Below are 13,166 nucleotides of genomic sequence, written 5' to 3'. Positions count from 1 at the left end.
CCTTTTAGATATTTGCCTTCCCCACCTAACTCAAATGAAAACTTGGTTGCAGAATTATGTTTTGTATTCTCTTAGGAATGGGGAAAATGTGGCCTTCCAAATATAGTTGAACACCAGCTCCCAGCAGTCCCAGCCATCAAGGATGGTGGGAGTCCAGCAACATTTGGAGAACCACTGGTTCCCCATCTTTGCCGTAGTATTTCTTGTTCACGAAGTATTCCATTTGAATAGAGCAGCTTAGAAACAGACCCATGTGCTGAAGGTGGGCCCATTAAGGCTGGACGATAACTGGTTTTCAACATCACAACATTTCACCAGTTAAACATTGTGATATATCAATATATCATGATGCCTGAAATAAGGATGGAACTGTGTAGAGGTGAACAGTAGGGCTGGGCAATATCCGGTTTTCAACATTACGATATATCACCAGCTGAACTTTGTGATATATCACAATGTCCAAAATAAGGATAGAGCTATGTAAAGGCATTAGCTGGTTTCACGGTTTTTCACACCCACACACTCCATGATTCGCAATATATTGACGGGTCAAAAATTATGAAACCAATTTCACAATATGGACTTCAAACTGTTTTTGGACAATCTATCAATCTATCACCCTAGGGCCTGTATAATAGATTTTGGAGGGGACCAAGGACCAGAGTGTCCAAACTGAACTAGTATATATGTTATCCACTCAAGATAGACCCACTGAAATAATTAAGTTAATCATGAGCTAAAAGCATTGGTTTTAATGGAGTTACTCTTGAGTACACCCAGAGACAAGATGAGGGAACATTGTTGGACCAAGATTCATCCTAATGAATTTCATTCATATATAATTCAGTTAACTGAGCAAATGGTTTGTATAGTAGTAATGAAAACATGATGAAAATGGAATAGAATTAATATGTACAAGAACTGAAATAAGTTTGAGAGGGGTCTCTGAAGCAAATTCTGTAAATTAAGAATGTACTTAAAACTAGTGTGGTTCAGTAAAATGCTGTATTAAACTTAAACTCAGTCAGACTCACGAACTTTAGGTGCTCTTGAGCAAATTACTATCTTCTGCCTCAGTTCCTAAATTGCTAAATGGAATGGCATTAAATAGGTAACAAGGTGTGGATAAAGACTGGGCAACATTTAATATGTTGAAAGTACTATGTAAATGATGCTGGTAATATTTGCAGACTCACCATTTGACTTTTATTTCTTTGTGTTTGACAGAAATCTCCAAGGCTGCTACAAGAGGGAGCACAGACACAGTTAAAGGTGTGAAACGTAAAAAGATTGTAACTGAGAATCACCTGACGAAAATACCAAAATCGCCTTTGAGAACTCCAGCTCGGGCAAAGCCTAAAGAAAAAGTAGAAGAGCCTTCTTCATTGTCTAACATCCTTCCTGATACTTCAGAGCTCCTAAAAGAAGTGCACAGTTTGGCAACGCAGAATGGGAAACAAAACAAACAAAATGAGGGGGTGCTTAGCAGTGAGGTAGCTATTAAAACATCCAAACCTGAGACTTCAGTGCACCCCAAATTGTCTCTGTTACCTCAATCCTTGGACTTGAATAAATGGCCAGTAGAAGACCACAGTTCATCCCAGTTAAACTTAACAGTGAAGAAGGGTTCCACTAGCTCAAGTGCAGCCAAGGCTGACAATAATGAATGTATTACTTTTGTTGATTGTAGTCATTCATCCTCATGTACAAATACTGCATTCGATGTCTTACTGAAAGCTATGGAGCCTGAGCTGAACACCTTAGCACAAGAGTGCCCTTTCAGTGGGATGCAAATAGAAAAACTGAGACCAAATAAAACTGCAAGCGCCTCTTCTTGTCTCACATCCAATACACTGAGTGTCCAAAGTCATGTCGCTTTGGTGCAGCCAGAATTTGTAGCTGGATCTCAATTTCTTCCTTGCACTTCACAGACTGTGCATGTAGCAACATCAGGGAAGAGTGAACAAGCACAGATGCCCTCAGCTGATCACTCACAAGAGCAAGTTCTTGCTAAAGCTGGGCAACAAAACCAACAAATTGCTCCATGTCAGAGCTTCACTAATTCTCTGGTGCAACAGCCGAACCTGGAAAATCTCAAAGTCCAGAATATATACAGCATAGCAGTAACCTCTTCAATAATGAGCCCCCAATCCTCTGTTACTCAGGCTTTTTCTCAAAACCAGCTAGTAGCAAAATCTCCGTTGTCAGTTCATCCCTCTAGCTCTACCACCCAGTTATCTATAGCTCCCTTGTACAACTCAGCCCAGATAGCTTCAGTTGTCAGCCATGGTGTAGAACAAATATGTAACCTTCTAAAAGTCCAGAAGCCTAAAAAACTAGGGAAATATGTCTGTGAGTATTGTAATAGGGCTTGTGCCAAGCCCAGTGTTCTCCTAAAGCACATCCGCTCCCACACAGGAGAACGACCATATCCTTGTGAGACTTGCGGATTTTCATTTAAGACCAAAAGCAATCTGTATAAGCACAAGAAGTCTCATGCTCATGCTATCAAACTTGGACTTGTCCTCCAGCCAGATTCTAGTGGGTTTCTCTCCCATGAATCTGACAAAGCACTTAGCATCCATTCAGATGTGGAAGAAAGTGGTGACAGTGATGATGAAGGCACAGCTGATGAAAGACAAGAAGACCAAGGATCATTAGAAATTGAACCTGTGCATGTAGTGAAAATACCTTCCAATTCTGACTCATTGCACAAAGGTAGTCCCATTTCTTTAAGGAATCCGGAATATATGCTGGGTGACTCCTCATTCCAGGACTCATCTATGCAACCAAGGACAGCTTTACCCAAGGTGATTGTTTGCCCTGCTAATGTATCTCCTTTGAGATCAGATAGCCCCAAAGTAGCAGATCCCACCTCTACACTTTCTAAAACACAACAACAAGGGGACTTGAAAGTAACAAATGTGAAACCAAATTTAACACGTGTGCTGGTAAATGAATCTGATGCTAAGCAACATCAGAAAACTGAAACAAGCGTTTCCGAGGAACAGCTTGGGACCCCTGTAGGGACAGCAATACATGCACAACTACAAAGACAGCAGGCAACAGATTGTTCTCAGGATCAGCAAGTAAAATGTCTCTTGAGCCCCAGAAGTTTAGGTAGCACTGATTCAGGCTACTTTTCACGTTCAGAAAGTGCTGATCAGACCATGAGTCCACCAGCTCCATTTATGAAAGGACTGCCTTCTTCCGAAAAAGACTCAAGTAAAAGTTGTGTGCCACGAATGAGCACCACTGTGGCATCTGTTGTGCAAACCATTTGTGCTGACAAGACCTTGCTTTCATCTGGCCAGATGAGACCGCCTCTGGCCACAAAAACACTTGAAGAACGCATTTCAAAGTTAATATCTGATAATGAGGCTGTAGTGGATGACAAACAGTTGGATAGTGTGAAGCCACGGAGAACATCCCTTTCAAGAAGAGGCAGTATTGATTCTCCAAAGTCCTACATTTTTAAAGACTCATTTCAGTTTGACCTAAAGCCTATGAGTAGAAGGACTAGCTCAAGCTCCGATATTCCAAAGTCTCCTTTTACACCTACTGAGAAATCAAAGCAGGTTTTTCTGCTGTCTGTACCAACTCTTGACTGTTTACCTATAACGAGAAGTAATTCTATGCCAACTACCAGTTATTCAGCTGTACCTACAAATGTAATACCTCCCCCTCACCCCCTACGTGGAAGTCAGTCTTTCGATGATAAAATTGGCTCCTTGTATGATGATGTCTTTGTGCCAGGACCTGCTACTCCACAGCTCCAAGGTGGACACCCTCGCACCCTTGTTCGGCAAGCAGCAATAGAAGATTCTTCAGTCAGTGAAGGGCACACTTTTGGACAAACACGATCTGTAGATGAAAGTTATGGATGCAGCACATCAAGTGAATTTTTAATGTCAAGAAGCAAATCATTTGTACAAGGGTCAACTATGGATAAAAAAAAGTCACAACAAGGCCGAGGGACAATGTTTGAGTGTGAGACTTGCAGAAACAGATATAGAAAACTGGAAAACTTTGAAAACCACAAAAAGTTCTATTGTTCAGAGTTACATGGACCAAAAACCAAGGCAGCTATACGAGATTCTGAGCACAAGACGGTCTTGAACAGTACACAACCCCAAATTCTTCACTATCGAGTTGCCACTTCAACCGGTGTCTGGGAGCAGACATCTCAGATAAGAAAAAGGAGGAAAATGAAAAGTGTGGGAGATGATGATGATGAACTGCAGACAAATGATACAAGTAGTAGTTTGTCAAAGAGCATAGCTGGGTCAGAGTGTCAAAACAAACTCGGAAATACAATCAGTGTCTCCAAACACACTGCCGCTGTTCTAGGTTCACGTAGTATTTCCCTACAGAAACTGGCACAAGATGAGCTGGAGACTCATGGCGCAGAGCAGACTGTGGGGCCAAAGTTGATGTTGCATGGGGAGAATCAGGCTGTTCCAGTGGCACCAGAAAAAAAAGAACTGAAAAGACAAGCCGGGATTTCAGTAATTCAGCACACAAACTCCTTAAGCAGACCTAGTTCATTTGAAAAATCAGATTCATTTGAAAGGGTATCGCCAGTTTCCCTTCAGGATGCTAACAAATCTGTGAAGCTCCATTCCTTGAGTACCATTATAGCTCAAGAGGAGAAACATTCTCTCCTGAGTCCCTCCCACCGTCCTCAAGTAGCAGAAGCCTCAAGAGTTCAGCTGCATGAACGTCAAGTCACTTCTAATGAAAAGAATGCACCAATGCAACCACTAAGACTTGTTCGCCAGCATAACATCCAGGTTCCTGAAATACTGGTGACAGAAGAGCCTGATAGAGATCAGGAAAGCCAATGCAGTGATCAGGACAAGACAGAAAAATTTAACTGGCCGCAGCGTAGTGAAACCTTATCAAAGCTACCCACAGAAAAACTTCCACCAAAAAAGAAAAGAATTCGCTTGGCTGAAATGGAGCATTCTTCTGCTGAGTCAAGTTTTGAATCTACGCTTTCTAGAAGTCTCAGTCGGGAGAGTAGCTTGTCACGTGCATCTAGTTTCTCAAATTCTTTTGATAAAGATGACGTATCTAAGAATGAGATTGCTTCCAAAGCAGAGCCTACAAATAAATCCTTGGAATTTCTCACAATTCCTACAAGTTCAAATACGCTTGGTGTGCCTGGTCCTCATTTCAGAGAAATGCGACGTGCTGCTTCTGAACAAATTAACTGTACCCAGCCGTCCATGGAAGTTGCCGATTACAGAAGCAAGTCATTTGACTGTGGAAGTGCAGTTCCATCCAAGCCTGCCTCACTTCTAGAGATATCTACTTCTAAACTGACTTCTGGCAGTGGACATGTACCTTTGTTAGAAAGGAGAAGGGGCCCCCTTGTAAGACAAATATCTTTAAATATTGCTCCAGAAAAGAATCAGCCTGATGTCATGTCAAGTACTTCTTTTCAAATAAGTCCTGCAACAGATATTTCCTCAGTGTCCTTGCAGAGGTTGCAGGGCTCTGGGAAACCCGAGGAATTGTCTTCAAGTTCTCAGAACCCCCAGACTTACATCAAGCCTTTGCGTGAGTCGCAGTCAGTGAAGAGCAACAACTCTCTTAACCCGCCTTCTAGTGAACGGTCTTTAGGCTCTAGTTTACATCATCCTGGTCAGCAAGCTTCACTCAATCAGTATTCCCAATCAGCTTTCAAGGGATCATCACTTGGAACTCAGAAAAGCATGAGCATGGTTGCTGGTCAGCATAGTATGCAAGAAGACTGTTTTGCTCCCAAATATCAGCTTCAAGTTAAAGCACTGCACATAGGAAAGCAATATCCTTTAGGTCTTCCAGGTGCAGCTGGCACAGAGCAGACTGGGTCTTCATTTGAAATACATACTAAACTGAATGACAAAGTGTCCAAGCCATATGTGGCACCACCCTTGCAACGAACTGCTCCCAATAATTGCAGTGGTGGAATGTATCATGTTGCACCCTTCATCCCCGTGCGCATTCACAGTAATATTCCATCATATGGTTTGGCTGCTGTTGCACCCCTTCCTCAAATTTTGGTAACACGGGATCAGGTAAACCAGTCTCTCTGTAAAATAAACACTGCATCAGTGCCAACAGTCAAAGATCAAACTCAGCTGCCAAAATCCCACAAAGATCATCTGAGGTGTTTGCCAAGTTCACAGCCAGCATCTGTGTTTGAAAATTTGATTTGTGAGACAGAAAGCAAAAATTCAGCTTCCCTGGGGTCCTCAAATATGATTCAGAAAGTGCCAGTTGGTGGACTTTTCCCTCAGCAGGAAGCCACAGCCTCAAGTAAGCGCATGCTCTCGCCAGCCAATAGTTTAGACATTGCCATGGAAAAACACCAGAAGCGTGTTAAAGATGAAAGTGGAGCTGCTTGCACTACAGGTACTATGTCACTGCATCCTTTGACCGTAAAGGCTAGCGAACCTAACAAGCAAAAAAAGCCGCTCTTAGTGCGGCAGATCTGCACAGTTGAGCCCCTAGAAGGTTTCTCATTAGATCTAGATGATAAAAGCACTGGAGCTGGTGATTCGTCAGATCTTCTGCTGCCTGGTTCAGCTGAATCTGCTCGGTGTGGGGCTTCTTCACTCATAAAGGAGCCTTTAGAATACGATAACCCATCGATCTCTGAAACTGGAAGGTTTGCAGTCAGAAAGTCAGCTGAATCTACTTCACTGAATAGTCAGACTTCCTTTCTAAAGGTTCCAGATAACAGTCAAGAGAGGATGTCCCCAGAAGTGAATGATGATAAGCAGTCCAGTGTTTTGAGCCAAGCAAAATCTGGAGCTGCTTTGTCCGTCGTGAATGCGGATGATATACAGCGACTATCTTTTCCAAGCCTAAAGACTACAACAAACTTTACATGGTGTTACTTGTTAAAAAGGAAGCCTGTGCATCTGTTGCAAAATGACCAAAAGACTTCAGTTTATTCTTCTTGGTCTGTCAGTCCTGACAATCCCAATCCACTTGGTTTGCCGACAAAACTTGCTCTTTCCCTTCTGAATTCAAAACAGAAAGCTGGAAAACCATCTTATACTCTAGCAATAAGTACCAACTTCAAATCTGACATACTGGTCTACTCGAGCAAGTGGAAGAACAACTTACTTAAGGTACTATGCATAAAACATATTTATTTTAAGGGGGGAATTCAAGTGTTTATACTAAAGTATATACGTAGGCTCTTAAAAATGTGGATAACTTATTTGCATTTGGGAGGAAAACTCGTTGAACTCTGTTGGTGCATTGTTAATACTGCTTTATTGCACCGCTGTATAAATGTTGAGCTATCTTTACCTAGCTAAAATTTTAGAGATTTATCACATCTCATGAAAGCCATATCCTAATTTTAAAAATTGTGCAGAAAAAATTGTTTAAAGAGCTCTTGGATATTGTTTAGATACTTGAAATTCCCAGAAGAGCTAATATTATTCTTTAAAATTCCTCTATTGAATTTCATGGAATGTAATGTTAAGGTGTCTTATACTTCTTCACAGCTCATTTCCCCACAGGGCAAGGCCTACACACAGTGACACATAACTTGAGATCCTTTAGGAATAGCAGTGTTCTGTCATGTCAGAACTGCAGAGGAGTTTTCTGTATGAACACTTCATTGGGGTCAAGAGGTTTAGCTACATAAACCTCAGAGAAGAGGAAAGTTTTAGTTGCACTAAAATGCAATAGGCATTTTATGCACATAGCTAAAACAAAATTGACATTCTGCTTTGCCATGAGTCTGTGCAACAAAAGGCATGCATGGGCTGCTTTTCTTTAAAATATTTTTACATCTTATTACATCTTATTATAGTACTGCACTGTGTTGGCTTGTAGAAAATTTTTATAAAGGAAAAGAGAAGATTTTGGGGGGGAGTTGTATTATTGAATAGAATTTATTTTACAGAGAAATGTGGGCATTAATTTTGAAGCCAGTGGAATAGATGAATGGAAATCCCTGCCTGATCCTAAAAAAAACCAAAGTTGGATTTTTGGGTTTTGAAAACTAGTGGGACAATGAAATCCCTTTTTGCATTCATCCACTTGCGCTCACAGAAGGAATTCCTGCATCCAATGATCCTTTTATATTTACTTCATCCCAATATCTAATATTCCAATGACTGTATTTACATCATGTGGCACTTCCATTGAATAAGCTCATCGTTCTTACTTTCTGACCCAGTCTAATACTTCACCTGCAGATCTTACAACATGAGGAGTAGCATCTAAAACTATGTATTTCCTTGTAGTAGGATGTGCCATTTAGAGATTTTGAAGGAATGACCAGACCTCACACAAGGTCCAGAAGCCCAGAAATGCTCTACAAATGCAAGAAGAAATTCACATTCTACACTTTGAGCATTTCTTAACTTGGAAAAGAATAGGGCAGGCCCTGCATACACAAAGCTCTAGATGTTCACCAGAGTACAAGAGCCAGTGAATCTTAGCAGTAAAACACAGTTATTGATAATTGGTGTCTTTAGTTCATTTTCTAGTGCAAGTCTGAAAATGGAAAGAGAGAATTTAAGCTCTCCTTCAAATAAATCTATAAAAGATGCTGTTTTCCAGCTTCTCTAAATGGAGAAAAACCTCCTTTCAGAAACTACCTGCAGTTTTTCTGCCAGAGCCATATGCTGAATCTTTGAATGTGTGCCTTTGTTGTATTTCACTATTAGATAAACATATTTTTTACAAGTTTGGGTGGAACATGCCAAATTTCTCACTAGCTATGCGAGAAAATAATTGTAAGATTCTTTTGTCTGCCATTTTCAAAGTTTCATGTTTGTAAGATATTTTCAACATCCCTAAAGGGTCGAAACTTGTTTAACGAAAAGCAGATATCTTTCAGATTCTAAAGAGAGATTTTCAAGTACATGTCCAACATAAATTTCCCCTACCTCAGAAAAAAGTGTGGTAGTCTGATGCATATGAACTGCAGCGAAGCTTTCCAGATCTTACGTCTGCAACTATTTAAGGGTTTTTCAGAATGCAAACAGGGAAACTTTTAGCATTGTAACCAGTTATAAACTATAACTATGGACCATGAATGCAGAAGAGAATTTGGGGGTGGGCAAAATCTTAATTGTGTATGCAGAGCTTGTTCAGACATAATTTTTGAGATCAGGAGTGGCTCACACACATCATCTCCTGAATGAGGTTACCTCTTCTCATGTTTTAACTAGTTTTGGATATGTTGGAGCCAAAGTTAGTTGAAGTGAAGATTAAGTTCCTCACTTAACCAAGGTCCTTAACCTGCTTCAGTCCTTGTTAAGCAAAAAAAAACTGGCTTCATTTGTTCAGTTAATTTTTGTCCCGTTCACAGTATTTAACAGATGAGGAAGGAATTCACTTTGAGTAAAAGAGAGTCCTCCATCATAACCATCTCTGAATTGGCCTGAAAAGTTATCAGCCATTGATGCTCAAGACAAATTTCTTTGAGATGTGGAATAGTTGACCAAAAAAGTCAGTGTAACACACTTGCAGCCTGGTCATGTAACCCTTAAAAATATTTGCCCTGATTACTTGAATCTTAACAAGGTGGTGTAAAAATGAACATTACTGGTGCTTTACATGAACAGTTCATTTTTTGTGATGTTTCATTTTCTGAAACCATGTGTAAGTCTCAGTAAGTGTTGTTAAAGTTTATGCATTGTTGCATGAAATTTCCTGTACTGTATTGGTTGGTATAGTCCAACAGTGGAGAACCTCAGGCCCATGGCCCTCATTAGACCCAGTAGGGATCCTAATTTAGTCCACAAGACCATTTCTCCCCAAACATGGATGTCATATGTGACATCAGCTATGCAGCAGCAAAAAGAGCATGTTCCCAGTTGATGTTCACAGCTAGCCCCATCAGTGACCAGTAGTAAATGCTATAAGTCATACCATTGAAATATACAACATGTATAGTATAGTTAGCACTTCATGCTTTCTGTCTAATTCGCTGCAAGGCATCAAAAGCTTGTGTTCTACATTGACTTGAGGTTTATGCTTCCTGTGATCTTTCTGCTATCTGTTCAGAAGATGGAAATACATGATGACCTATTCTGTTGAATCCAACCAACCAGGATTTCTTGTCTACATTGTCACTAGATTTCTAATAAACACGTTTTATGTCGTTTTATGATGCTGGATGCAGAGCAAGTCCATGGGGAGATAGCCCGTGTTACCGATACTCAGACTAGACCCATTGAAATAAATGGATTTAAGTTATTTGTCTATTAAATTCAACAGATTTGTTGAATGACAAATAATTGGACATTTTACAGTTTATGGAAGGATTGTAAGGATTAGTTTTCAGTTGACAAATGCTTGTCAGTGTAGAGTTTGACCAATACAAAGAGAAATGTTGGAGGGTGGGGGTGGGGAGAGAGAGAAACATCAATCAAGGAGAATGCTATGTGGTTGCCACCTAGTGGCCACAAGGCAAAAATAGAACCTACTGTATTTAAGTCATCCAAGCTCCTTATCCATTATAATAACCATAAAGAACTTCATATGGCAAAGCATCACAAGACAAAAGAGGTCCTTTATGGGCATTATAAGGAATAAGGAGCATGAATGACATAAACAGGTTCCAGTTCTTCTCAAGAAACACTTTTAGCCCACCAAATGCCTACTGGACCAGAACACTCCATTAGTTTGCATCAAGGTCACTGGCCTTAGCAGGGGGAGAAAACTATTCACAACTAGAATGTAAAGTGTTAACAGTGTTTTCTGAAAAGAAATCCCATTCGTATCTAGATGGCAGGTGTTTTGTCATACAATCTGATCATAAACCTCTTCGGGGTCTGCAGGGAGAGAACAAGCCAGTGCTGTCTGCTAGAATCCCAAGATGGGCTTGACGTTGTCTGCATAGGACTACAAATTTGAATATAAGCCAGGTCAAGCCCTGGGTAATGCTGATCCCTTTAGCAGATTTCCACTGCCAGATCGATCAAAGTCAGTACCTCAGCCTACTGAAACCGTTTTTCTTATTGAACTGCTATCCACATCCCTGATCCAGCAAATATTAAACGGGTGACTGACCCAAGATTCTCTATTATTTAGAGGGTGAAGATAATTAGTTGTTGGATTGTGGGGGGGGCGGGGAGCACATATTAACACCCAATTATCAGCATAGGGAGTCATTGGCTATCCAGGATGGATGAGTATTATTGGGCTCTCAGATTGTTGTACTACCAGGGAATTGTACTATGCAATTTCTGCTGTGCTGAATTTGTTGCATGAAGTCCATCCTGGCATTGTATGAAAAGATTAGCATGTAGTTTATGTGTGATGGCCACCAGCAGATTGAGACAGGAGTGCAGTGCAGTGGTGCTTGTCAATCTATCCGTCATGCTCCTTCAAAAGCACCCTTACACCCAAGGGAATGATAATAATGACCTTGGGCAAGACTTCACATTGATTATGCCAGTCCACAGCCCCTGCATCAGATCGTAGAACTGTTTCAGGTGTGTCTCTGAGACACACTCAGAGATAGAACATCTGGATGAGCCAGAAACACTCACAGTTACACTATGCCAGGCATCCCCAAACTTCGGCCCTCCATATGTTTTGGACTACAATTCCCCGACCACTGGTCCTGTTAGCTAGGGATCATGGGAGTTGTAGGCCAAAACATATGGAGGGCCGCAGTTTGGGGATGCCTGCACTATGCCATTCAGACAGAATCCCCAAGCCCAGGGAGAGGTTGCATTTATAAAAACAAGGGATTTTGTGGGTTAAGACCAGTGTCTCGTATTTAGGAAATTATTGTTTTGTTCTGTTTTTCCCACTGGCTTCTGCATTCTTACTACCAATATATAGATTACAGTATATATTGACAGTATAAACAAAAGGGGAAGGAGTGTAAGATACCTTTATGCGGTTGCTACCTAGTAGCCCCAATTCAAAAGTGTTTCTTGAGGAGGGTTGGAACTGAGCATGATCAGGGTTTGTGTTCTTGGGAGTAGTTCCAAGATAGATGCTAGACTGAAAACTATAGAACTGTAAAACAGACTGAAAACTGCCAAACAAACTTGTTTTTGTTTCTTTTATTTGTGTAGCCTAAATGCAGTATATTAAACATATTTCACTTCCTTATACAACTGGCATGTTGATTTTCTCTGGCAATAGATATAAGCTTGAAAAACTGCATTGGGGAATCTCTCCCCCCTCCTCCCCAATAACTCCTAAATCATTTACAGACGGCTACTTCTGGGCAAAAACATAAACACATGTTCCTTCAAGTATATAACCATATAAACATTTTTGTAATTACTTTCTCTTCCTGTTCTCCCTCTAATGAGCATATTGAACTGGGTGTAGCAATTGTCACAAAAATAAAACTTAGTTTTATTGTCAACACATAAACAACTGTGCCTGAAAATGGTAATCTTCAACTCTTCAATTTTGCCAGATACTCACTAGCAATACTACTTCGGTAGATACATTAAGCTGCTTATAATAAGAAATGTAACAATTTACATTTTTTTCAGCGGGCATTAGTTAAACAAAAGGCAGCAAGGGAATTCAGCAATAAAGAAAACTCTGAAATAAGCACTGATCAAGATAATGATAATTCCTTAGCCAAAAGTGAGCCAAGAAGAGTGAAAATATTTGATGGAGGGTAAGTATTCCCCCCCTAAAAGTAATGCAATACTTTATTAATATTTTGTATGGAAGTCATTATCTCTTGGTAGCTCAGTAGAATAAGGTGTTATTGTGAACCTGATTAGATCGTGATCCAGATTCTAGTCATACAAACAACCAAAATGGCTTGGTATGTTCAAAATTACTTGCTCCACAGTATCCCCTGCCTCCCACCCCTGGCCTTCGTTCAGCACTTGTGATGTCAAATCTCTCACCCACATAGCTATTTTTCCCTCCTGGTGTTTTAACACTTAATTCTTCAACCTGATTTTTTAGTGAGCTTGGAGTCAAATATCCCAAATGCAAACCAAAACAGCAAGAGCCTTAGTTCTAAACAACTAATTTTCTACAAATATTTACCAGATGAAACCAGATCATGACTACTTGTGTGGTAGGCCATAGGTGGTTTAGATCAAAACAGTAGACGCAGACAAGAGGGCATTTCGTTCTCCTTGACCTCTCAGTGGCTTTTGATGGTATTGACAATGGTGTTCTTCTGCACTGACTTGGAGGTGGTAGTTGAA

General features: G+C 40.5%; 1 protein-coding gene across 13 annotated transcripts in view; it reads left to right on the top strand.

Moving 5' to 3' along the window:
• The window catches only part of HIVEP1 (HIVEP zinc finger 1), a 94,964-nt gene that overhangs the window by 64,145 nt on the left and 17,653 nt on the right, over positions 1-13,166 (top strand). For all 13 annotated transcript variants that reach the window (XM_035124479.2, XM_035124484.2, XM_060277973.1 and 10 more), the window contains 2 exons: positions 1,228-7,127; positions 12,489-12,619. In XM_035124479.2, the coding sequence (XP_034980370.1) occupies positions 1,228-7,127; positions 12,489-12,619 (6,031 nt within the window). The remainder of the gene's footprint in view (positions 1-1,227; positions 7,128-12,488; positions 12,620-13,166) is intronic.

Source organism: Zootoca vivipara, chromosome 8 (genome assembly GCF_963506605.1).
Source record: "Zootoca vivipara chromosome 8, rZooViv1.1, whole genome shotgun sequence".
Taxonomy (NCBI): domain Eukaryota; kingdom Metazoa; phylum Chordata; class Lepidosauria; order Squamata; family Lacertidae; genus Zootoca; species Zootoca vivipara.
This window is presented reverse-complemented; position numbering and strand designations above follow the sequence as displayed.